General features: G+C 46.4%; 1 protein-coding gene and 1 long non-coding RNA gene across 3 annotated transcripts; one reads left to right on the top strand and one right to left on the bottom strand.

Annotated features, from left to right (window-relative positions):
- Window positions 1-990: 990 nt before the first annotated feature.
- LOC135243741 (voltage-dependent P/Q-type calcium channel subunit alpha-1A-like) lies at window positions 991-24,029 on the bottom strand. 2 transcript variants are annotated; one of them, XM_064315751.1, is made up of 3 exons: window positions 23,548-24,029; window positions 21,998-22,393; window positions 991-2,143 (listed from the first exon to the last, which is right to left on the bottom strand). In XM_064315751.1, exons 2-3 carry the CDS (start codon window positions 22,150-22,152, stop codon window positions 1,822-1,824), a joined length of 477 nt encoding a protein of 158 aa, XP_064171821.1. In that variant the 5' UTR covers window positions 22,153-22,393; window positions 23,548-24,029; the 3' UTR covers window positions 991-1,821. The 2 variants fall into 2 exon arrangements, 1 of the variants encoding a protein (XP_064171821.1); XR_010326774.1 differs by lacking the exon at window positions 991-2,143 and adding an exon at window positions 13,605-14,260 and having other exon boundaries at window positions 23,548-24,022.
- Window positions 22,991-26,477, top strand: LOC135243743 (uncharacterized). Its single transcript, XR_010326775.1, has 3 exons — window positions 22,991-23,064; window positions 25,340-25,458; window positions 26,198-26,477. It is a non-coding gene; the product is annotated as an uncharacterized LOC135243743 (long non-coding RNA).
- The last annotated feature ends 1,216 nt before the right edge of the window (window positions 26,478-27,693 follow it).

Below are 27,693 nucleotides of genomic sequence, written 5' to 3'. Positions count from 1 at the left end.
AAGCCCTGCTGCCAGGCAAAGGCACAGTCTGCCATTCCAGCACCGGTGGGGTCTGGACCATCTGGACGGGGAGGAGAGGTGAGTGGGCCCAGCAGGAGGCTGGTGGATGTATAATCCCTCAGGGCCTCGCGCAAGAGCGTCTCCATGGGGGATGGGGAAGGACAGCGTCCTTCTGCAGGCCAGTGCTTGGCGTGAGGGGACGGAACGGGAGAGGGGGCACTGTGACGCCTGATCTGCGTACGCCCGGTAACGTGTCATGGAACCGTCGCGGCGGACCGCACGTTTTACCGCCGGGGCAGGGGGAACGGCACGCGTGACGCAGAACAGCCTCCGCCCTCTAAATATCCCAGAATGCACAAGGGCACCGGGGTCAGGACACCTGCGTGTGACGGGCTGGTGAAAATGTCCAGCCAGTAAAGGGTGGCCCAGTTCTGAGGTGTGGCCTGAAAATGGGGACTGCTCACGCCATCTTCCCTCACATGACACCTGAGGGCCTGACCACTTCGTGAAATCGAGTCCTGAGTTCGGAACCAAAGAGCAGCTCAGACAGCAAACATTCTCAATTCTGCCTGATTAGCGAGCGCAGTGTGTGCATGCACACGGACACACACACACACAAACATACAAACGCGCAATTACACGCTATTACAATTATAGCCACACGTGCAAGCATGCAGTTCTACATAAGTATGCCATTCCACTGATGAGGTTTCATTTTTAATTAGCAGTACAATTATTTCACTGCCCTTTCAGAACCCTCCAGTCAACCATTTAATTTTTTTAAAAAAATACTTAGTAACTCAATCATCACTGTTTTATGTCAAAGGGACACCGATGAACACACACTAGTACATGTGCATGCACACACACAACCGTTTAATTATTTAGAACAAACAATGGCAAAAAGCTTTCGCATCCTTCAACCCCCCTCCCCCCCTTTACAATATAATATATTCCGAACGCGGGGAGACCTGTCCGCTACACGCCTGCTTCTGGACCCCTCAGAACCATGGGAGAGAAATGGTACTTGCCTCCCACTCCTCCCTCCCCTGTCCATCTCACGTATGGACCTCAGGCTGCACATGCTGACATCAGCAATCAGTAACGCAGCGCCGACATACTGCCTCCCTGACAAAGCAGCTGCTATTCGCGCAGAGCGACGCTATTCCTCTGTACATACGCGTAACATGCATCCCTCTATCTCACACGCGCGCGCGCACACAAAAACGCACAGATTGACAAATTCACGCAAATATCAGTAAATTAATACAGTCCTGTAAAAGGGTCAACGAAAGCACCAAAAAGATCAGGATTTCAAGAAGGCTAACTATGGCCAACAACAAATGAATAATAATATGTATTATTATTTATTGTTATTATTATTTGTATTATTATTATGGAAGCCACTATGAAAAAACGTTAAGCCTACTGAGCCCACAATTAAATGTACCCAAACTAAATTACATTATAAAATGCCTCTAGCGTATTTTATTCACATTCTCGCACCTCACAAACCAAAGTCACACGTAGAGCCTGCGACAATGCTGTTCCTTGCGGTTTCATCGGTAGCTCGGTATCACCGTCATCAATATAATAATAATAATAATAATAACAATAAAAATAATAAAAACAGCCCTGTCAAACGTAGTTTATCGTATTGCTTGTTATACATTAATCTCACATGTACACGCTAATAATGAATTCATCAACGGCCTAGAAACAGCATTAATATCCCAGAAGCACACTCAGGTGTACCCCCCTCCACACCACACACACTCCCGTTATTAATAGCATGCTATCTGCATATACACTTGCCACAGATCAGTACAGTACCTTGGCTCCGGAACCGCATGCTTTGCATTTGGATTCAAAAGGATATGGCCATTCGGTGATCTTTTTGGCGTATTTTCTCACGAAGTTGTCCTCGCTGAAGATGAACAAGGACCGGTTGACTGTTAAGCAGTTCTGCCGCACCGGTATGGGGTTGTACAAGGCCATGGTTCTGGCTCGCTGGGCCATCGACTGCTTGTACATCCTCTGGGCTCCCGGCGGGCCACCCTGCCTGCTGCCGCCGCGACCGGGGCCCCCCGGGCCGGGCCCCCCGCCATACCTGGACTGTACCTCGTCTCCAAACCGCGCCATTCTACAGACACCAAACGCCAGTCGTTACGAAGCAGAGCAGGAGGCGAATTCTCAGTACAACCACACCACATTACACCCCATCTGCCTCAGGACTTAATAAGCATACAACTGTTTTATTCTTCTATATCGTCATAGCGAAGTCGTTTTGTAAAAAAAGAAAGAACGACTGACGCCCATTGAGTACACCGCTGTGTATTTATATGAATTGAAAAGTATCGGTGTGAAAAATGAAGCGTGTTCTCGGCTGGCTGGCTGGCCGGTCGGTCTTCCGACGGATAGTGTAAAACAGTCCTTCGTCAGATTTTATGCCAAAAACAAAACCACAACATAAACATATTCCAAAAATAAATTAATATAAGCGATTTATCTGTTCAAAAGGCGTTCCACCTTCATATTTCCAAAAAATGAATTCCTCTTAATTAGCGAGGTCGGGCTCCACTTACGCTTTGCGATGGTTCAAATAATAATCATCGTAACTACATAACTTGCAACAATGATGCCGTTGATCAAATAAATAAAATAATCAAAATAAAGGAAATGGGAAAAAATCGATTGCGTTTTTTTCAGCTGGGCATGTTGTCCGTGTTTCCACTGGCTCTCATTTTTTAAGATTTATAAAAGGCAAATGTTTATTTATTTATTTTGTAGCATCCGCAATGTTTGATACAGTACTGCTATATGCCGCCGTCCGCCGCCACACATTTGTTTTATACACAAACTCAGACAGCCAGGCTTTCCGACGTAAGAATTTCTGTGACATTTGTTGATGTTCGTTGATTACGTTTGATCTTTTGCTCCTTTAAAAATCGTCGGTTTTTCAATATGGGCGTATGTATATCATTGTACATGGATGTGTAAATCTGATTTATTTTCAAAAAAATACGATGACCTCCTTATTGCCACAATCATCATCTGCACTCCAGCGTTAGAAGAAAAATCCAGGTGTGATAAAATCCGACGAGGGGATATACGAACACGGATCGAAGCATCATTAATCCTGAGCGGACGGCAGAAACGACTTGAATCTTTCACAGCTTCTCGTGTTCTCAGCCACCAGGCTAGGCGCAGTAGAGGTGCCGCAAACCATCCCCGCCCCGCAGAGTCCCTCGCTCGCGAAGCCCGCTGTCCTGTCCAGCCGTACCCGCTTCCCTTTACCTGGCCTTGCGGAGTGCAGTCCAGCGCCCCTGGGGGAAGGGGGAGGGGGAGGGGGCGCTTCGCTTTGGAAATCAGCCCGTGAAACAAAACAGGAAAGTGAGAGAGCGCGAGAGCCTCCGATCGGCTGGCAGGTTCAGCTATAATGAGCATCTGATCAATTTAACGCTGCTGGAGCGCCGTCCCCAAATCTCTGGCCAGCCCTTGCAGCACAGCACATGACGCACACCACCCCCACTGATTCGCTTACCCGCGTTCTGCCTTTCCAACTCCTACAAGGGGCTCACGGCGCTCTCCTTCCGCCAGGAGCCAACACCGTCAAACCAAGCCCAGTCCTCCCCCCCCCTATTTTCTTATTTATTTTGTACGGATCAATCATAAATAGCACGTTTAAAACCTCTATGAGCGATCCGCACGCATATACCGCAACAGTGCTACAGTCTGCATACCTGCGCAGACTCGCGGGGTTGCGGAGGAGGTCCTCAGTTCTACAGTAACGGTATTTTATTTTATTTTTTATGTTTTTGGTTATTGCGTCAGTACACATGTAATTATGAACAGTTTCTCCTCAGAACAATATGCGATCCCCCCACGGTTAGTGCTGGCACGTGAAACTTGGGCTGTAGGGCAGCAGCGCACGCTGACGTGAAGGCGCGTCTCGAGAGGGGGGGTGGGGTGGGGGGGCTGAGTGTGGAGAGCGAGGGACTATTCTTAGCAGCGGACATTTCAAAATTAAAGGACGAAATCTTCCCGGCTCCTACATGATCGGTTTACAAACATCTAATTGTTTGAGGATTTTCATATCCTACGTCTATATCAACTGTTCATTTACAGTGCTGGGGGAAAAGGCAGTGGAACCTGTCACGTTTCCGCAGTTCGATGGAATCGCTGAACCTTACACCAGTGAGCTCCGGTTTCACGTTCAACGATTTAGCCTGCATATATTCTGAAGACGAATCGAATTTTTGCAGTGATTATTTAACACCCATGTGTATTAGTCCAATTCCACTGGCCACACCCCACCTAAATGGCTCGTTTCATCATATACCTCATATGTTATTATTATATACTTCATATACAATAACTATGGTAAAATGCAACTCAGTGAGTTGTGTCTGGGTCTTTAAACAAAATACACATGCTTTTGTAGATTAACGGGTTGATTTACGATTGGCCAAGTGCTTTTCTCTATTTCACCTCCTTTGTATAGCGCAGTGTTTGGTTGTAGGTTTAAAATGTACCTCCACATTGTCGCAAAACATAATAGAATTTGACCCAGCAATAATTCCGATTATGTTCTACTTTGTACATGACCATCACTGCCGTAGAGGCAGAAGCCCTTGCAAAAATGCTTGAGACAACGACAAGAGATGCTGCAATAACACATTTGATATGTGCAATGTTAAATTAGAATGTGTATTTTTATGAATAAATCTTTAACTGATTTCGACCGTTAGTATTTACGGAAGCTGTGTGCTAAATCATTATGTCAGCGGGCGAAACGCCTTCGGGTCATGAACGCAGTGCAGCTGCAATTGTTCAATCGCCGTTTCCTCGATTGGCTCAAGGACCGCAGGTCTTCGGACCTGGATTTACAATATCACATCTGATAGTATGTATTATACCGTCATTTTAAAAGTGTACAAAGAGAAGGAAAGGGTGCAGTGCCCACTAATATTGTGTTTTGTCGGTGCACTTCAACGTTAACCCAATCGGATGACGGGACGGATGTTTAAATCTATAAATCTGAATTGAATCGGAGGATTCACGTTTGTCTTGACAACCAATGGGTTTGTACGACCTTAACAGTGTTTGCCTATCTGATAACAGTGACTGCCAATCAATGCCATACTTCCATACCTTCAGCCCCCTGAGAGTGATAGAGCAGCGTGTAGGAGAAGCCGAATGAACATATGCACCTTTGCGCTGTGGAAGCTCAAATACACCTACCTCAGTTTAACTCTGCTTGATATGGGCGATCGAGTAATGCAATCGGAATGGCATTATTCTCACCAAAAGGCATAATGGAAGGTGACATGATTATTCAGAATGTAAGGGGCAGAAGTTCCATGTGCACTTGAACATCATTAGCGAGGCTGTTTCTGTCGACTGCTGTACTCTGGTATGTCCTTATGCATGTCCTTCCCCGTGTGAAGAAGGACGGATGAAGGTGAAACAATCCAATCATAACAAGTTAAAATAAAGTACTTTGTTATCCAGGAAGCATATACTTGTGCTGTTCTGGCGTATTATAACATAACCTGCGTCTGCATAAGTATTAGGATGCAGGCTATTACAAATCAGTATTTGTTTTATTGCACTAGAAATTAAACTCCCATCTTCGAATGCCTCATTAGCTAATTTGTCACTGCGATTCAGCCTGCGAAAGAGCACATGGCTTGTTTTGGTCAGGTTATTCTACGTTGCAGAAAAGGAGCAGGGCTTGTCCTGGTATAGGGTAAAGTACAAAGAGGATCGAGAGCGATCCACAAGAGGACCAATGTCCTGTGCAGCTGTAATTTGGCTTGTCCGAAACGTTATAGGAAGACCATCTTAAGAGTTACATGAAATAAATACGAACGCAAATAACTCCAAATAAAAGGTCGCATAAGGATAGGGCAGAATCAAAGCAACAACAAAACTATTTCCGTATAATGCGGTTATTTTGTGGCGGTATATAGGGTTGGTTGTTTGATTACATTACGGCCAACTGAGACCTTCTCGATGTCCTGTTTGGTTTTCAGCTGTGCGTTGCAAATTCCGGCTTCAGTTACCCCATAGCCGCTTACAATCTGGGTCAACACATATCTGGTCAACCGCGTTCGATGCGTTTAGCGTCGAGCAACAACGGCCGGGGGGCGCGGGTCTGTACGCGGGCAGTGCACGCAGAGACCAGCGCGTCTGTAGGCTGCAGTCACAGAATCCAAGGCGCGCCCTGCACCCAAGTGCCAGGACGCATTTCTCAAGAAGCGCGAAACCGGAGCAAGCGGCCCATTCAGGCGTGAGTTCGCCCTGGCTGCCACTAATGCTGTGCTCACTGCCAAATTTCACTGAGTTCCAGACTCCCCATCTTGAAATTATGCAGGAGAAATAAGCCGGCCGGTAAAGTAAAACAAAGAATAGCTAGGCGTATTTTATATTTGAACATCTATTCTACACGTTTTCCTACCGCTAAGTTGTCGCACAGCTTTGGTTAACTATTCTGACACTATGTAGCCTCATCCCTGTTGCACCACTAGCCCCAAGTCGTGGGTTTGATCCCCACTCTAAACAAATGTTGGAAGTCCTAATCACTTACACTATAAACGATTTAAAGCAGGAACTTGTTATGAAATCAGCCAGTGAATTCCTTTGCTTTAAAATTCAGGTAGGGGTGCACTTTAGGATTTGCACACTTTCGGTTACAGAAATACTAAAGGGAAACACGCGAGGAAATGGCGCCTTCCGAGGGCAAAACACACGCATCTCCCCCCTGTCCCCTGCAGTCAACTGGAGCTGTCCAGCGTGCTGAAAGACAGTACCCCGTCCACACATTGTCGCCCGACACATAATAAACTGTTTTGATTAGTCATGTAAAATCTTATCCTTAACATGGAAATCACGTGTCATCTTATCTGTGAAATCTCTCTTATCATTTGTCTCGAGATCTCTACTCTCCTAAGCACTGCCTTCATGTCCGTCAAGCCCAATGTAACAAATCAGTTTTTTTTTGGTGCACCTCTGTCATATTAGATGATTGTTAACATCTCTAAAAGCAACTATCTTTAGTGACCTTAATGAACCAATCCAAAAAAAGAAAAAAAATTTTTTTTGAAAAAAGACTTTTCAGAATATAGGCTGGCTGTTTGCTTGCTTGGGTGCCAGAGGATGTTTGTCCGAGAGCAAGAACGTCATTACCAGGTCAGGAAGCTCTAAAGAGGCATCTAACAGAAGATGGGCACAATGAATGCTGGGCATAAACATCCCACCCCCACTCCCCAATAACAGCCCCCTGTGAGAAGGTCCTGTTACTCCCTTTATAATTGTACAGAAGACTGCACACTGAAAAACACTCAATGTAAAAATCAACTGTAACAGAGTCTAATAGGGACCATTTGTTCTCTCCCAGAGCTTATTTTAAACACTTAACACTGAACATTTCTGCTGTGTGGACATGCAGATGCAGGTGGGGGCCATCTGTGTGGCTGGCCCCCTCTTGAAAGAGAACACAGCAGCCGCAGCTGTTCTGGTGAGGGCAGCCCAAGGGCCTCCTTTTCCGCCAAACTGCCACCACGCTCGCTCTGCGCAACGTGGGCCTCTCTCCCCCTCCCCCTCCACCTGCGGCCCGTCCACACAGCTGAGGTCAGAGCGCCGCCCTCCTGGCCCAGGTGGGGCCGTGCGGCGCACCTGTGCGCGGCGTGGGGGCCAGGCACCCGCTCAGACGGGTGGAGTGACAAACGTGTGTTCGCAGGCAGCAGGAGCCACGCAGGTGGAAGAGGCGTCTCCAGTGCACTTCCTCCTCCTCCTCCTCCTCCTCTACCTCCTCTTCCTCTCCTTCACACACATCCTCCAAAGCTGGTCTCCCACGCACACTTTCTGTTTCGATCATCCGGCTAATTAAACCGCTCCTGTGTTTGATACCAGTGACGGTGTTGGTGCGTGTGTGCGCGTGCAGGCGTGTGTGCGCGTGCGTGTGAAGAAGGGACCGATGCTGGCTACTGTTCGAGAACACCGTATAAAAAATAAAATAAGCCTCATCAAAGACCAGCAGAACAAAATGAAAATAGGTGAGTGCTGCTCAGCTGAGCTGCTGGTTTAGCACCAGCAACACAGAACACACTGAACTCACAGATATTCCAGCTGCAGAATCATTTCCTCCCTGCTGCTCTAGAGGCACAATCTTCATTTCACAATTATCAAGTGCAACTTTTATACAGTGCTTGTGTGTGTGTGTGCGTGCATGCGTGTGTGTGAGCGTGTATGTGCATGTGTGTGTGTGTGTGTGCCTATATAAGTGTGTGCGTGTGACTGTGTGTGTGTGTGTGTGTGTGTGTGTGTGTGTGTGTGTGTGTGAATGTAGAGGTGCCAGGTCAGCCCCTGTGCTCTTGCTGTGCGCCTGGATTTCCAGCTATGAAACCCTGATGTGCAGCCCTGTCAGTCAGGGAGGATCCACAAGAAAACCCCGCAGGAAATCCAACCGCTTCCCTTTCAAACAGAAACCCCGTCCGCTTGTGACTTATTAAAGCACATCAGACTAGTCTCACGCAGAGGGGGGACACAGCGAGGGAGTGGGGGGGGGGGGAGGATGAGTGGAGAGGGGGAGGGGTACAGGAAGGAGAGAGAAAGGGGAAGGGAGTGAAAAAGAGAATGAGAAGTGGTTTTAAATTGTAATGGAAGCCGATGATTCAGCAGTGTTTACCGTCTACATCACTTCCCATACGGCGCTTCCGAGCACAGAGAGAGAGAGAGAGAGAGAGGGAGAGAGAGAGAAAGAGAGGTGAATGAGAGGTGCGGTGATCGAGTGCACCTCCACACTATTGCGCAAAAACGCACACACAGGCAGGCAGACACACACACACTGGGTCCGTTACTGCAGATCGCGGCCGCTGAGCTTCAAGGGGAAACAGGAAGGGAGAGGGGAGAGGGGAGAGGGGGGAGGGGGGAGGGGGAGGGGGAGGGGTGAAACGCACGGGACCGTTTTCAGCTGGCATCGCCTTCACCGTAACTGTGTCTATCGGCGCGAGGCTGTACCGGTGACAGTGTCACACAGCCGTGTCACGCGCGTCCCCACGGACGACAGCGCCGCGGAGCTGCAGTCGGGCGCGGGCGTGATATAAAGCACAGAGGCTCCGCCAGGAGGGAGGAACGGGCGCGGGGGAATGTCACAGGAGCGCCCGGGAGGACCCCGAATCGCCTCCGCTCGCCGCCCTCACCGGCAGAATTAACCCACGCCGAGGGTCTTCGGAGGGAATCCGAAAACCGGAGGTGCAGTCTCGTAACGGCGGACGCGACCGGTCTCCTGCGATCGAGGGGAAACGCCGCACTCTGAGCTCAGTGCTGCCACCCATGGGCTGAAGTGTGCAAGGACATGCACAACGAGCCCCTGTAGTGTAAGGGGGTAGACAGACGTAATGGGAGAGGGGCACAGGAGCGACAGCTGGTGGAAATGAAGGGAAAAACATGCTTACAGGGTTAATGTCTTTCTACAAAAACCAACATATCTGGATTTTTCCGCAAACCTGCCGCTGTCCTTCAAATTCAAAGATTGCCGTTTTGAAGGCTCTTATTTTGAACATGCCAGGAAGGACTGAGGCGGCTATATCAACGGGCTAACGTTAAAAGGAAAAATGTAGAAGAAACTTGATGATTGATAGTCAGCTTGCCAACTGGCAGTTGGCTTGTCGACCCCCTGGGCGGCAGCCCTAAGATCAGGGTGCGGCGGTTCCCCTCGGTGTGCGGATGATCCCAGTAAACGTGAGATCTGCATGCGCAGTTGGATGTGGTGTGGGGGATGTTTCTGCGCTTGAGTATGCATGCGCGTGTGGATCTGCGGTTAAACGCCAAAGCCTTGGGACAGTGACACAATTTTTTTGGCGTTTGGGCTCTGCACTCCAGCACACTGGATTTGAAACAAGACGGTGAATCTGAGGTTAAAGTGCAAACTGCCAGCTTTAAGGGGTGTACGGACCACCTGACTGGGATGAAAACGCCCTTAAATTAAAGCTGACAGCTTTGGACTTTAACCTTTGCATTTAACTGTGTATGTTAACCGTGTGTCTTCCTTGAGTACGTTTGCATTTGTGTGTTTTTGCACTTGATTGTGTGAGATTGTGTGTGTGTGCGTGCATGTGTGTGTGTGCACGCTCCAGTACTTGTCTAGGCCTTTTAAGATGGAGAGCATGAGAATTCGCCCCTGAATTGCAGCGCAGCCTAAAATGAATTCTTGACTCAATCATTCATAAAGCTGAATAATTCATTGTGTGGATGCACACGCCCCCCCCCCCCGCTCATTATTAAACCTTGATCTGTTTAGGACTCCGCAGCCTGGCCTTCGCGACCCGGGACCGCTATTTCGGCATGGCTGTGATGACGGGTAACCCCTGTATGTCGCGTCCCGGCTCCCTTGGTGGTGAGGGGGGAGGTGTGCAGTTCGACCCTTCCCAAAGCGAGCGGAGGCACCGCGCCCATGCACACTCTGACCTACATTCGCTCACGCCTCTGTGTGCCGTAAGTCAGAGTTCTCCAGCGACCGCCACACCTGGGAGGGGCAGTCAGCGGACCGCGAGCGAAACCAAGCAGCAGGCTGTGTGCATCCAGCAAACAGTAGTTTGTGCAGTTACCAGAAAGGGGAAACCAAACATCGGTCTTTTCTCCACCTCCTTTTCTCTCCCTCTGAAAACGGCTTATTTTTCCACCGAGTGTGTATGTGTGTGAGTGTGCCCGTGTGTGTGTGTGTATGTAAGCACCACATCCACCATATAAAGTTTGCACTTAACTAAACTGCATCAGCACAGACAAGAAAGGACTTTGTTGTACAATGACTGTGTACAAATAAGGATATTCCCAAAACAGCATGATACAAAGAAATATTGCACAAAAACCAAAAATAGCAAAGCAACCAACAGTATTTGGTCCAGGTTATTATAGGAAGGTATTTCTGTGTGTCTGTGTGTGTGTGTAAGTTTGTGTGTCTGTGCATGCAGGTGTGTTTTTGTGTGTTCATACGTATGGATGTGCATACGTGTGTGCATCTATTTGTGCCTGTGTCTTTCTAAATGCCTGCATCTCTCAGCATGAATAAGTGAGTGCTGTCTGAAAGTATCAGAAAGGGAGAGAGGGAGGTAGCAAAAGCTGGGGCAGGGTGGTGTTAGAGAGAGAGAGGTGGGGCAGAGTGGAGTTAGAGAGAGAGAGGTGGGGCAGAGTGGTGTTAGAGAGAGAGAGGTGGGGCAGAGTGGAGTTAGAGAGAGAGAGGTGGGGCAGAGTGGAGTTAGAGAGAGAGAGGTGGGGCAGAGTGGAGTTAGAGAGAGAGAGGTGGGGCAGAGTGGAGTTACAGATAAGGGTGTGGTGGACGTTGAAGGATGCTTGTCTGTGCTCTGGTGCAGTGCACACAGACAGGATCTGGGCGCAATACATTTTTAAACAGCTGAAATTATTCAAAGCTCAAATGCAGGGTTGCACAGCACAGAACTCACACAGACAGGGCCTAACCTCCCCATCTGTGAAAACACACAAGACTCCCCCTTTCCAAAGTTATAAAACACCCATATCATCCATGTGAAAAGGTAATTGCCACATTAGTTACTCAATCAATCAATGAACCAAATTTAACTGATAATTAGATTCAACTGATTGAACACAGTCAGGCTTGATTGCAGCCAGCCCTGTTGAATCTAAACCTCACCCATGTTGAACCTTACCATCAGAGTGAATTAGTCACCGAAAGGTTTCTACAAGCACACTATGCCATCATGATCAAAGGAAATTCCAGAATCGATGAGGGAAAAAAGTTGTTGAAATATATCAGCTGATACTTGAACTCGATAGAGATGCATGTCATAGGACCTGAAATGAGCAGCTCATGCTTGAAAACCAGGGAATTAAAGCAGTTCTGCAAAGAAGAGTTGACTAAAATTCGCCCACAGCAACGTGGAAAACTGATATCAAATTATAGGAAGTGTTTTGTTGAATTTATTGCTGCTAAATGCGGTGCAACTCAGTTATTAAGTTTAATGGGGCAATTACTTTTTCACACGGGTGTTATAGGAATTTGATAACTTATTTTATTGTGCTGTGTTTTTTTACTCAGGTTCGCTTTGTCTATTACATTTTGTCTAAAGATCTGACACCACTCAGAACGACAAATTTGCAATAATCAAGGAAACCGGGAAGGGGGCAAATGCCTTTCCATGGCACTGCACGCGGGAGGGAAAGTTTGTGCGAGAGCAAGTCAGACTTACACAAAGGGAAAGGAGTTCAGACTGATACTGAATGCCCGAATGGAAAGACTTTTAAAACATTTTTTTTTTCAAACCAACCCAGTTACTGTTCTCACCAAACACACCTGCAGACAGCAACAAGACTTTTAAAGAGGCAGAGTGAGGAACTGAGAGGGAGAGAGAGAGAGAAAATGAATGAGACAAGGAGAGAGTATGACATGAATCAAGCGGCCTTAATGAAATGTCATGACAGAATGCCCGCCCACGCAAACAGACGTGAAGATGTGAGGGATGAGTGAGGAAGAAGGGAAGGAGAGGAGAGAGGAATGGAGAGATGAACAGGGCAGACTCGGCAGAGGGGAAGGGAGCAAGCAGGTCAAGGGACGAATAAAGCACTGGTTTACTTTCTTTGTGTTTTCTTCATGCCAAACCGCAGTTTGGAGAAAATGGAACGTGTCGTTGGGGAGCTATTTGTTACTGCCGGAGTTGTAACCCAGAGGAAAACAAAATGACCTTATTTCCTGAGAGAGGAGAGCAGGATAGTGCAGGACCAGCAGAGAGGCGCTAAGCTGTAAACTGTTGCTAACCTCTCTGTGGTGTAAGTAGGCCAATGGCGGCACAGGGGAGGCAGCGACGAAGGCGCTAGAACGTTTGCACCAACCCTCTCTCTCTCTCTCTCTCTCTCTCTCTCTCTCTCTCCCCTGCCTTCTCTGCAGAAGAATTCAGGAGGATCTTTCTGATCCGGATACATCTATAGATCCATATATACATTACAATCAATAGAGTATTATGCAGTCCCTGGGCTGGGGGTGGGAGGGGCCAAACTGCTTCCTGTTTTTCTCAAGCCGCTACATGCAGCGTGCTCTGCTGCGTCGCGCGATCGCGCGCGTTCCGCACTGCAGCCGTCAATGTCAATCAAAGGGCCGAGCAGCACGGAGGCAGCCGGCCTTCTTTCACAAGCAAAGCCTGAGAACACTCGACCGAGCTAACCAGCTAGCTCACTGAGCAACAGCCGCACCTGAATTGGCCACACCCTTGTGGAAGTAAGAATTTAGAATGCACAGAACTTGTGCAACTACACGTGCAACTACACCCCAGAAGGGGCTTCAATTATATCTTCCATTTTTTCCCCACTTTAAATTGGTCTTAGATCCTGAGCTTGTACTCTTGTTTTTAGAAGAAGCCTCAGCCAGCACAGGCACCACAAAAACATTCTGACTGGAAATGTTCTATATGATTTCATGTGTCTTCGTGTGATCACAGAGCACCTGTGATCTGTGGAAAAAACAACCTCCCCATGTGAGTATTGTATTTCACTGTAAGGAAAACCTCGATGTACATCATAAGCTACAGGAGCAGGGTCAGGGCCAAAGCATGGTAAAATCTGCTCAATCGTGCAAGGCCGATATTGTTTATGATTCACATCATACGTTAAGACATTTTCATTTTTAAAATCTAAGACTCCCCTTTAAGAACTTAACTCAATTAAATTAATCACTGCCATAACTGAACCATTTTACCCCTGCTTACACTGTGGAGATTGTAACTCATACAGACAGAGAAATCCTTCCGAGGCACAGTACTGCAGTGCCAGGACTGCAATGCTCTTAAAAAGGGTATACTTCCAAAAAACTTGTATTTTAAATATTTCACTTTTTTTGGATAAATATTAACTGAAATCTAAATATTAAACATTTACTTAAATCTTAAATGTGTCAAATTAACAGTGAATGTTTTTTTTTTTGAAAAAATCTAAATATGTATAAAATTCCTTCCATTTAAACATCCACACGGCACCCTCAGACCGCATAGCCTGCTATTCCATCTGAAATAGCGCTGGCTTAATTCAGCCTTTCCCCCCCGCAAACAATTATTTGTGTGCCTTTTACAGTTCAGGATTATTATCATTAAAGACATTAGGGCTAATTGATCAGCAGCGCCCCACAGAACAGGCTCTGTGTCTGACTGTAATGATTATCGTGATGCAGGGGGAGTGTTTGTGCACCCGTGGGCTGCAGAGAGAGGAACAGAGAGCCGGGGAAAATCCAAACCTGGGATGGAGCGCGAGAGAGAGAGAGAGAGAGAGAGAGAGATTTTTTTGTTACTCTCCACTGTTCTTGTTGCTTAAATGTTTATTACTTCAAAGTATACATTTTGTAATTTAATATGTTTGTAATATACATTGTAATGTGTCCTGCCAATAAAGCATTCTTGAACTGAGAGAGAGAAAGAGACAAAGACAGAGGTAGGGGCAAAGCACCAGAGAGAGATACTCTTTATTAGAGGTGCGTCTGAATCGGAATACCGTATATGGAAATGCATAAAATATACGCCTTGTGCACAGCTATTTTTCATTCCTGAAGTTGACCCGTGATATTCAGAAGATGAGATTAGTGGGGAAAAGTCAGCAGTAAACAGAAAATAAAACTGTAATTTGTTGCCCATAGTAAAACGCGCTTTAATGCCTTTTTCCACACATTGACACATGGGTGTATTAAATTACAGTGTGAGATGAACATACCCCCCTCCCCCCCCTCCCCTCACAGAGACATTGCTGCCTCTGCACCCCCCTATTCTTCATTCTTGGCTTTCAAGAACAACAGAATTCATAAATAACTGAAATGGTAAACAGCAAACGGAATCTGGGGGTGGGGGTTGGGTGGAGTGCAGTCAACAGAGAGACAGTTACAGCAGGACGCTGAGGAAGGGGCGGACTTCACAGCGGGGTGTACACCTGCCCTGCAGTGCCACCTGGTGTCTTTAGGAGGCACTGCAACTGCAGTGGTTCTCTCTGGATAAGAGAACAGGGCCCAGGGGAGGCAGCCTGTCACCCAGTTCTGTCAGAGCCTCTGCTAACGAGCAGAGGACGGAGCCGAAAGAGCGAGGCTGCTGTCTCCGGCCCGATCAGATGCTGCTAAGAATAGGCTCCGTCCTCATTCTGCGTGCTCACAAAAGGTCCTGTCCTACTGCAAACTCCCACACGCGCTCACGTACACATACCTGCGCTTTCCCATAATGTGCACACATGCATCATAATCAGTCACCATATAGTTGCACAGCCCTTGAAGTTCATTAACTGAAAGTCCTGCTGCTATGATGCTACTACACCTATCCCATCAGGCCTTGCTCTCGACCCTTCACATGCGCACAATTCTGTCGGCCATTTTAAAGCTGGATTACTTTATTAAACATGAATGAACCACAGTATTATTCAAGGAAATATCAGCAGACAGCCAGGGGAGGAGAGGTACTGGTGGACTGGGGTTCAACAGGGTGCAGCAACAGTACACTGGCTTGGGGGGGGGGGGGGGGGGGGGTTTGGGCTGGCGAGACGCAATGCTGTGCACCCCCTGGCCCGGCTGTCTGTAGACCGGACACTGGTCATGACTGACCATCTGTTCTAAACACACATAACCACAGCCTGGCACCTTCTGCTAATTGCAAACTAGGTCAGTGCACACACACACACACACACACACACACTGCTGCAGCAGCATTAATTACAGCTGCTCCACCACTGCAATTACTGCCACCCCCCCTCATCCCCTCCTCCTCCCGTTTTCTCTGTTCTCTTCTTTTCGTTACTGCTCTTGTTCCACTTGTTTGTCCACCCTCTCTTTGCTCCCTTTACTCACTCCTCATTACCTGTTACTCTTCACCTACTGGTTTTATATTCACGTTGTGTTTTCGGAGGGCATTGATAAACTTTTGGAAACAATCTACAGGGAGTACGCGCTGACATGACTAGGAAATAAAACATTTAAAAGGCGTCTCAATTCTGCCATACAAATGCGCAGCTGAGACCTACAAAGTGGGAGCACAGGACTTGCAAAGATTTGGACAGAAAGACGAGACAAAAAAGTGCGCTCACTTAGATCTTTGGCGTGACTAATAAAGTGAAGCACACAAGAGCTATTCTAGCTTTGTCACGGAGGTATTTAGGGTCATCATTGGGCCTCGAGGAAGGTGTGACCTTAAGGACACTGGTAGGAAGCTCACGGAGGACACCAGTGGCCTAGCAAAGAGTATTAACTGGCTCCAGCGAGTGACAAAGCTGGCCAGAGAGATAAAAAAAAAAAAAAAAATCCAAAATGCCAAGTATCAAAAATACAGATACATTTCAAATATCACTATGGAGAAACTACAGAGTTCCACAAACGAGGCCTCAATTCAATTTCTTAGAACAGCCTCATCCTGTTCTCACGCATCTGCTTTTATCCAATGTTAATTGCAATTGCCGACAGGTGTGCAGTAAGCTTTAGTCAGTGATCACAGCCTGTGACACAAAGACAATTAGCAGTTTAAGTGAAACTGGGAATCCTAGCATACAGAATATGTTGAAAACAAAGACATTAGTCCCCCTAACACAGTGGTTCTGATACAAAAGATGTAGTCCTTGTAGTAGCTGCGCTGTAGAATTAGTTAGAGTACAGCATCGAGGTTAGAACACAAAATCACAACAATTTGCTACACATTTTGATGTATAAAATTATTCCTCATATTCTCTAAATAATGTGCTATAATATGTAGTGTGGATTACATTTTCTAACTTTCCATACGGCAAACCTCCGTCAGAGCTTCAGGATTTTTAGGGAGCTTCTTCTTCAAACATTACAGCAGTCCTTTGAGGTTCCAGGTTTATGATGTCATTATTTGTGCTGACGAGCCCAAAAATCGTTACTTCCGCTAGGAGAGAAATCCTGGCCCCCTGGATCCCACAGGACCAAGTACGAGAACCACGGATTCTAGAGAAGGCCAGCACCAGGTCCTGCATGGGTAGATGTTTTTTGGACCCGTACTAGCCCGAACCCACATTATTCATTTCCAAGACTGAATCTCAAAGGAGAAACCATGCTGATTATGCATCCAACCCGAATGAGGCAGTGTCAGGCGAAAAAAAATCAACCAGAACAGGACTTTAATGAATGGAACATCAGGCCTGCCCTGATACCTGTATGGACATGGACTCATTACAGTATTCATACCTCTATAGTTAATTAAATGTTTTTTTGAGACTGCATGCAGTGAATAAGGAATGCCATGCCATGGAAAACAACAGTGCTTGTAAAAACTACACTGCTGGCCTGTTCAATACTGAAAACAGAACAGAGAAGGCGGGACTTCTTTAAAACCCTCTTCACTTCACATCTGTCAGGACCAGCTCACACGGCAGTATCGACATCAGAAGCAGTTCACCCTCCTGCACTGTCTGTCCAGAAGGCAAATTGCTTATGTTGCAGTTGCCATCATCTCCACCAGAGGGCAGTGTACACTCATGGCTTAGCTGGATGCCATTGGCTCCCAAAACCGGAGAGAAGGCCAAGGAAAACTGATTATTTCCACGATGCTCCACTGAAACTAAGAGTGTGACGGCTATGAGAAAAGCACACAAACGTAAGCTTCCTCACTGAAACGGCAGTGGCTGCATCAATCACTGTGGTCCACGATGTTAAACTCCTTCCCAGTCTCTCACTTTTAGATCCTTTCCAGGCTACAGTCTATCATATCTGGCATTTATTATGGCACTAAAATGGACAAAAAGAGACAGTGTCATCAGGTGAGTGATAAGCTGATTATCAGGCTGTTTTTAAGAACCCCTATAGCCCTGTAAATCAAATCACAGTCCTCAAGGGCCAAGAATTGCTGGTTTTCCACCCTCCCTTGACCTGGGAGTCAGGTGACAGGTGACAGTCTGGTCAATCAGTGGCACTAATCATTCAGTTAATTACCTGGGTACAAATGAAGAGGCAGGATTTGAATTCTGAGGACCAGATTTCAGTATCATCGCCTATAACAGAGCTACTGAAATCCAGGACTGAAGTAGGCTGCAGTGTCAGCAGGTATTTGCTCTACCCGTGCAGCACTACAACACCTGATTTCACTAATGAGCTTACATCCTGAACCAAAGAGGTAAAGTAATTAGTGGAATCAGATGGTGCAGTGTATGGTCGGAGCAGATACCTGCAGACACTGTGGCCTGCAGGACATGGAGTTGAGTAGCACTGCCCTATAGCATGGCTCGAACTACGTTTAGACAAATTCATTAATCAGGGATATTAAAGGAAAGGGCTCGTTAATCATATTTTTTTTTTTACCCAATTATATTCTCAGATATTTGTCTAAATAAATACACTGGCCATCAAGAATGCACCACTATTATTTTTAAAACAGATAAAGAAATCAATACTATTTAAGATTACTGTTCAGATGGACATTAATTTCCTTTCAAACAGCTTGGACAGCGAAAGAGGGAAGAACAGGCGGGGAGAGAAGAGGCACACCAGGCCTTAATCCATCTGATTTCAGCCAGCTTTCAAGCCCAAACTAATCCTGCCTGCCTCTTTCATCATCTCTCTCCCCACATATCCCCTCCCAAACTCCATCTCATCTCACCGTCCCTTCCTGTCCGCGGCCTGCTCCACCCCACCAGTGCCTCCCCTCGGCCTTCTGGTCCGCTGCCCTCTTCTTCCTCGTACTCAGCGTAAGTGTGTCCCAATTCCTGAATCATTAAAAGCGCAGAGTGCTTAATGTGCACTTTATCCAGGCCCAGGCTCAAGACCACTCCGGGGCAGTATTTGGCCAAGTACACAAACCTACAATGCACCAAGCAGGTGACGGTTACTGCTGACGCCAGTCACAAGGTTGCCGGCTTGTGTGTTTACTGGGGGGGGGGGGCACGGGGGACACTCCCCTCAACCATCATCAATGTTTGAATTAGGAGGACTCTGGCAAGGCTGTGAAAAAGGTAACACCTTTATTTAGCCTATTTAGGAGAATAAACAAAGCCTAGACCCAGACACTAAAAGAAATGTTTAAAAATAAGGTCAATGAAAGGCTATTGGCACCTAAAGCAACCACCAATTGTGCATTGCCCACAGTTGGCATCAACGCAGACCAGATTTGATCCAAGGCTATGAGGCTCCCCCATCCACCACACCAGGGTGCCTTAACTGAATGAGCTATCAACCAGCCCCCCTAATCTGGACTGATTTACACCTAGGGCCACCAGGTAAGATAAATCTCTGGCCAATCAGTGGCATTAATCCATCAGTTAGCTATCGGGTACAAAAGAAGCAATACTTCTGGCCACGAGGGCCAGATTTGTCTATCCCTGCTCTACATAGATAAGCGGTGGTGGTGAAGCACAAGCAGATCAAAGCTGTGAAATCACAAAAAGCCACCCCCAAAGGGCGTGCTGGCTGTCCTGATGAAGCCTATGAGGTGCACCTGGGTTCAGGTGTGTGTATCTGTAAGACAGGGAACCTGTCCAACATCCCGAAGACCTCCCAGGGTGAGGGGGGAGATGAACAGCAGGCAGCTGCCAAAAAACAGGAACAGCCCTCCCTGCATCACACAGCGTTTGAGACTGCAAACTATTTATTTCAGGGGTGTCAAACTCAGGTCCTGGAGGGCTGCAGGTATTCGTGGTTTCCTTTTCGATCGGCAGCCAAATAAAGGCTTGAGAACAAGGTGCATGGATTATTTAGCCAATCAATGACTTGAATCACAGGTGCTGAAGCGAACTGAAAAACAGTAGACACTGCAACCCTCCAGGACAGGAGTCTGACACCCCAGCTATATTTCGCAATGCCTTTTCAGATAACACATATTCAGATATATAAAGAACTTCAAAGTAAAGTCTCCTTGTTTATCTCTCCTTCTTACTCTCTCCATTCCAATGTACTTCTGTACACCCTTCCTCTTCATTTCATTGCCTCCATTAAACTAATATGCCAGTACTCATCTGCCACTAATGCAGGGCTGTCCAACGCTGGAGATCTACTGTCCTATAGGTTTTCATTTCAGCACTAATTTGGCAAACCTGATTCAACTAATTAGCAGCTCAGTGAGTTCTCTAGCTGCTCAATGAGCTGTACTTCGTTAGGGTTTGAGTGAAAAAATACAGGACGATAGATCTCCAGGAACAGGGTTAGGCAGCCCTGCTCTACTCTCTTTTCCTGCTGGATCCTCATTTATAAATTCCAGGGATGTACAATAACAAAATTCCCTTCGACAGCCTGAACGGTGAAAACTAAAAAACTCAGCTCTTGAAATATTACGAGTACCTCCACATTTCAATACCTGGCCTGCATTATGAGTCAGGAATCTACAAATTACACACGTAGCTGCAAACATTTTCAACTGAAATGCTCATAAAATGTGGGCTGCATATCTTGTCAGCTGAATTTCCCTGTACCTGTAGGCTTACTCTACCAGAGAATTTACGTATATAAATTAGGAACAATTAAAATCTTGTTACAATTCAGGGACTATCCCATAGTTCGAATAAAAACCAGCATGCATAGGGGGGCTCCAGGACTGATTTTGAAAAACCTGTATTTGCAACTCATCCACTAGCCCAGTTCTCCCTCTCCCAAGCTTCAGACCTCACTGACAGCTTCATATTTACATTTTAATAGATGCACTGAAGTGAAATACATCTCTGTAAATACTGCCAAATGATTGACAGATCAGCGACAGACAACAGATTGCCAATCACTCACTTCACATTCAATTTACTTCGGCTTAAGTGGTCTCACTGCTTGTTAGAATAACATTTGCATTGCTCAAGCTAAATATACATATAAATATGCTGTTCTTACTTTTGCTTTCTAGATCATTTGCATTTTGTTCTCAGTGCAAAGTCCTGCAATGAAAATTGTCACACGCAAATGTTTGCTCGCTCCTGTGAATGCAAATGAGGTTAAGCCATTTATTTAACTGATTTTGTTATGTTCCGTGTTCTATCTGCCACGTTTGCCAACACAAATGCAAAATTCTGTCATGACAGTGAAGCCCACTGAATTGAACTGAAATAACTCGTACCATTTTTCACACCAGAGTATTGGTTTGAAGTTCATACCTCCATGTGGTGTGGGGATGGCTGGTTTGCCACACTCCACTTCCCTCTCTTTCAATTCCTTGCCTGCAGTCTGCCTCACATGCCCTTTCTCTTCTTCATCCCTTTCCCCCCCCCAGCTCCCTGATTCTCCATCTCTCTCTCTCTTCAGTGAGATGACATTTAGGTGCTGGCCTGCCTGCTGCTCCCTGCAGTGCTGCTATGATCAAGAATGTGTCTGTGTGGCCCTTTGTGTACTTCATGTGTCTCTCTCTCTCTCTCTCTCTCTCTCTCTCTCTCTCTCTCAGAGGTGGACAGTGGCCATTCAGAGAGGCCTGCTGTGCTCCATTACTGGGAGGATCATGCAGGTCAGCCTGTACGCATTGACACCCCCTTCATGAGAGCAGGACATTGTGCCACATAGCACCCCAAGGGAAACACTGTGCAGGAACTTCTCAGAAACGCCTGTCTGCCGTTCTCTCTGCCCCATCCACAGCACAAGCACACAGCCCAGCTAGAACGAGTAATCACAAACCAAATGAGAGTGACACATTGGGTAATTAGGAGAAAGTACAGCATCTGAAATGAGTTTGTTTCTCTTGCGGTCAGTTTCTCATTAATATGCTTATTGGGGAGGAGAGGGCACAAAGGTTCGACTCAAGAACACGGAGTACGGAAGGGAGCTGATGCCACCAGAGATACCCGCACTCCCTCATCCCAAAATGCACTGCAGCCCCCCCCCCCCCAACTAGTGTGGCCCACTGCATGCAAGGAACACCTGTGAAATTTCACTGGAAGAATGATGAGCGCAATGGGGTGACTCAGAGTATATTCTGCCATTATGCAACCATATAAATGTTCACGGAAGAGTGAATAAGGGGGGGGGGGGGAGCGTACGGGGGGGCCGGGGGGTAACGGGGGGGCGGGGGAATGGGCGCTCAGTACTCACTCCCACTCTTTGCGCCGAGCCTTCGGGGTGCTGTGAAGCTTGTGCCACTCGTGGGCCTTGATCATGTCGCGGTGGTCCAACAGGCCCCCGCGCCGCCTGCACAGGGGGGCCGCCAGGGCGCCGCCGGTCACTTCCGAGTACAACGTCCCGCCCATCGCTCCCGTCTCCGGGGGGCTGGCCACCCAGCCCCGCCCCCGCCCGAGGGGAAGGGGGCATCGTGGCGTCTCTCCACCCGGACGTCGTACACCGCATGGTAGTAGCTGGGAGGATGGCGGGCGACGCCCAGCCCGGTGAGGGAACGGTACTGAGACTGCGAGCTGTGACCTGTCCACAGGGGCAGCGTCCTCTCCACATTCACTGAGTTATCTGGACAGCGAGATATCAGCATAGAGTTGGCTGGAGGGGGGGGGGGGGGGGGGGAGAGGATGGAAAGTGAGTTAGTAGGATGAAAGCAGAAGCTAAAAGGAAAAAATGGGTTTAAAAAAGAACAAAATATTAGAAAAAAAAGAAGCTTCATTAGCCAACTGCAGTATTTTACGTTAGCAGTCCAAGTTTTGGGTACATCTACAAATACATGCTCCTGGATTACAGCACATAAAGAGGCCTGATTCAGTTCATGACTCTTCCTGTGTCAAACGGCCTAAAGAGAATAACAAAACTAACGCACAGCAGAAGAGTGAGAGAGCTACTGTCGGGATTTAGTCTGTGCCGAGGAGGTTAGGTGTGGGGGTGGGGACGCGACACCATGCCCCTCGAGAGGAAGTAAAATCAGCCATGCCCTTCATGGGTCACTTGCAGTTTGTGGGGACAGGGTTACAGGGGGAGCCAAAACAGTCTTTTGAAAGTACAGAGAAAAGCATATCTGCGCTGAAAGCTCAAACTGACCCGATGCACTGTCAGAGCAGGGTCATGTCAGGGCAGCTGACAAACTAGCGAAACAGAGTGACCTTATTGCACAGGCAATCTCCATTAAGATGCAATCAACTAATTACTCTGAAAGACTGACTCTGAGTCACTGTTAAGACGGTCGCAATGATTCATAGCTCAGAAGCAATGGCTAACAGCAGGTGAGGCACATACACACGCAGCCAAACACTGTGCGCAGATTGTTTCTGACGACCCCACTGCGTCTATACTAATCAGCCATGCATCGACACAGTACTAACGTTGCACAAGCACTGAAATTACTACTGCGTTTCTTAAACTATGAATTCCGCATACAACACTCAACCATTAACCATGTAGGCACCAAGATAATTCTCATGAGTACCCACATTGATAACTTTACTAAACTTAAATAACATATAATTTACCCACAATCTATCGAGCAGACGACCGCTCACGGGATTACAGACCATCAAACAAATGTTGTTTGTAATACGCGCCACTGTAGAGAAATGCCCGAGTGTAAGATGACGTTCGGTGCTCTTTTTCAGTATAACAACTTAATTTGGACAATAGCTCATTGTATTTTAACGATACCAAAACGTTACAAATACATTTTATAAACATTTAATATATAAAATTTAAATTTCCATAGTTTCCATTACCTGACAACCGAAGTGACTAGTTTCAAATGGTTAAAACGAGCTCTTCACTGTGGCGGTAATTCCGGAGTGAACCTGGCGCTCGTGCCAAAGAGTTGTAACGGCTGAATTTAGGCTGCAGGACTTGGCGATGTCAGTGCCCCGCTTTGATTAAAGAAAATCCATCGATTTAACTCAAAATACATTGCGCTCTAACTATCCTTGTGGAAAGAGACAAAGAAAAAGAATCATCCACAAATACCAAGTTATATCCAGTGACTGAATGTGTTCGTTTTCTCTGCTTCACCTTTCGACAATCTTTTCTTTCGCTCATAATGTTTGCAGCTGTGTGCTGTATCCTGGATGCGCGCAGGTGTGGTGGACTCCGTGGGGGAAATTGCGCTATGTCACAGTTTGAGTGACTAACCGAACGCACGCGTTTTCTGTCCGCACGAGGGGTGCTCTCACGGAGTGCCATTCAGTCCGTGCGCTCTGTTTAAACCTTTCTGTCCTGCAAGACACCAATTGCCCGAAAACATGTTTCTAGTAAGATGCATGCACAAGGCGATTTAAACATGAGAAATATAAGAAAGCAATATAAGAAATGAGAAATATAATTTAATTAATAATAAATAACTGCAATATATGCATATATATATATATGTATATGCAACGTTAGTGCATAAACATAAGTACACAGCATAACAAACTCACCATTGCACATTCTGAATGGCCTCTGGAGGTGGTGACATTAAAAAAACAGTGTAAAAAGTACATAGGCATATAAAGGCAACATAAGAAGATGGAATTAAAAACACAGTATTTTATAGAAAATTAGTGGGTTATTCAAATATGATGATAGATAATTGTATACACCCAAAGATACTACACAGCCATACAAACGGGTGTGTGTGTGCGTGTGTGTGTGCACGTGTGCGTGTGTGTGTGTGTGTGTGTGAGAGAGAGAGAGAGAGAGAGAGAGATAAGTTTGTTGACTGATCTGGGACATTCTTGTCAATGTCAATGTCTGACTCGGCATAATGTCATACCAGAGCAACCAGACACTGCCTGTGGACGGGGATGGAGGAGGGGATCAGATTCTGCTCCAGAGGTCAGGCATGGACAATTCTGGGTAGTTTCAGGCCACAACAGCTGATCTTGTACCATCTTATCTTGCCTTAATTGCAACACTAATCAATTAGAGTTGAGAGGGATGTAATTAAGATAAGCCTGAAGTGAAATGAATGCAGAAAATAGGGCTGTTGTCACGCAAGTACGCTGGCATTCAGTGTAGAACACATTGGATGGAAGAATTGTCTTTCCAGCCAATTACAACAAATGAACGAATAGGAACATTGACCCGTCTTAAGGGGAGGGGTTACGCCACACCACGGGCAGGCTATAGCGGCCCATGAAATCCGTACGGTGCCAGCAGCAAAAACGAGCGGCAGCCCCACAGGGCTCGTGAAAGGCCACAGAATGCCGCAAGGAGAGAAGGTTGGAGTACGTTGCGTAGAAATCTCATATTGCAAGAGCAGCTACCCTGGTTGCTCCAGTGCCTGCAGTCTGCCCAGCTTAACTGCGCAGGAAGTGCATGTGTCTAATGCAGTGATTGCACTTGCATAGTAGGCTGTTAGCATGCGGATCTGAGGAGCCTTCTCTGCCAATGCAGGGAGGTGTGGATATGAACCGGGCTTGGGAATATTATTGGACATTCCAAACGTGTTTTCTTATGCACAAAATAATCCACCTTGCACGCACATGATGTTGTTCTGTTCCACTGAAATTTTTACATTTCTCTCTTTTCTGCCTTTAGGAACAAGGCTGAAACGGTGCATGCCTGTGTGTCTGTGAGAGCAGCTGAACGGTTCCCAGGATCTCGGCTAGAAAGTGAAGTCTCCTGACTCTCCAGTGCAACAGCAGCAGATTTACTCAGTTAATTAGTGCAAACCCATATGGTGCCTGAAGGCCCAGGGCATACAATAGTGGCATGTCTCCCTCTAGTGTTGGTAAAAACATATACAGTTGAGATAAATGAAAGCCAAAGTTCAGATATGTATTCCAGAGAACAATAAATTAATATGAATGCTTAGCCTTTAATAACAATATATATTGTCATATCCAGTTTTTGGTAGTTGAAGAACAAATGGACCTCTGACCTGACCAAAACAAACAAACAAACAAATAAAAAAAAACTTAATATACACAGAAGTGGACAGATTGCCCCAAAGCAATCCATTCTCAAGCCATATACACAATGAGCTCAGTCATTTCCGCTGGTCTTTGAGCTTCTTGCTCAGCACATCGGAAGCACATGAGATCTGTGCTATAGCCTGGAGCCTGAGAGATAATTGTTGCGCTACATAAATAAAGCTACACAAGGTTGTTACCTGCAGGTGCGCAGCCAATTGAACAAATGAAAAAGGCTTGGGAGAGCTGGCCATACACAGCAGCTAACAACCAGCCAAGGCAGTCCTCTTACATCCGTATAATCTGGAGGATTATACGGATAAAAGAGCCAGCTTGACTGTGTAAAAAGGACACAGTCAATTAGACAATTCCACATCAAGGAAACTTTAAAAGTTAGTCTTTAAAATGGCCGTGCTCTTTAATACAGAACGGTTACTTTTTTTGTTTTCATTGGCGTCTCTCTTTACCTTCCACCCCCATCCAGAGTCTATATTTTGGACGGGAGTTTACTTACGGACAACTCTGGTTACCATGGAAGCAACATTGGCCCAGGGGTTCTGGAAGCATGGCGTCACAACTGCAGAGGCAAAGAGCTGAGTAGGATGGAAAGACAAACTAAAAGTTAACAAAAGAAGGACCAAAACAAAAACACACTAAGCCAAAACTTCCAAAACACAGTACCGGGGGGGTCCCCTTTGTATGCTGTTTTCTTTTGTGTGTTTGTTTCAGAGAATCCCATTATTTAATAAAATTAATTTTAAATGCATCTGCGATCTTTATTTGGTTTAAAATATCTTACAGACGGCAGGTTGGATTCATTTCCATTGCTAAGACATTTTTAAGCCTCTGCTTCCTGCAGGCAGGTATTAGGTTTTACTAGCAACCTTTGTGTGGAATGAACACCCATCAATTTTGTGTCTCTCTGCATTTGCACACAAAGGTCTCTACATATTGACTCTACACATTTACTTATACCAAGGACGTATGACTCCGGTCTGGTAGGGCTGGAGCCCCTGCTGGTTTTTGGCATTTTAACACTTAAGTTATTGATTGGCTAAAGAGCCCAGGTACCTTGTTTCCAAGACCTATACTGGCAAAAACCCGTAGACCCTGCAATCATCCAGACCGTAATTTCAGCTGTGCACATTTGCCTGTGTTCTGGCTGAACATTGAGTGCACACATGCTCCAACCTTCTCCGTTCTGCGGCAGACCAAACTCACAGGGTGTGTATGCAGTTCCTATGGCAACAATCATCCCGTGCTCCAATTATTTCTGACAAGAAAGTGGTCCTGTGGGACGTGACAACGGGGCAGGTAGATTATAAACTGGGGGAACTCAGAGAGGAGAACAGCCGTCCAATACCATCAGCGCCTTTTCCACAGTCTCTATCCCTTACACAAACCTGCACGTAGATAAAACTAGCGATATGCACAAGACGCGTGAGAATTGAGATCCTGCAAAATCCAAGACTGAAGAAAGTGATTACCTACATCCTGCAAAGGATTCCATAATAAATGACATGTACACAACACACCTTTACACAGGGAAACGAGAGTGGCTCGTCATTGTACCTTATCCATTGGTGGATGTCTACGGAAACAATCCAGGATACGCTAGACTAGACCTTGAAATGACACCTCATTCTGTCAGTCAATCACACAAAATCTAGCGCGCACAAATGTTAAATCACCATGACTTTTCCCCAGGATAGTCCTCAAAATCACCACTGTATTACTCGCAGGCCTCCTGAGAAAAAGGCAAGACCACCTGTCTGTTTTGTTGACCGCCGAAACATTGTTAAAGACTGAAGAGACATTACACTCAGCTACTACTTACAAAGATGGAAATTAGCTTTTATATGTGTCTCCTGCACATATACTCACCTGAGGAGTGTTATGTAAATGTACTGTGAGGTATTTATATCTTGCAAAGCAAGATTCACTTTTAACTTCACATTTGGATGTGCGATAAAATGTTTG

This window comes from Anguilla rostrata, chromosome 17 (genome assembly GCF_018555375.3).
Source record: "Anguilla rostrata isolate EN2019 chromosome 17, ASM1855537v3, whole genome shotgun sequence".
NCBI lineage: Eukaryota > Metazoa > Chordata > Actinopteri > Anguilliformes > Anguillidae > Anguilla > Anguilla rostrata.
The sequence above is the reverse complement of the archived record's forward strand: the minus strand, read 5'-3'. Positions and strand labels throughout refer to the sequence as shown.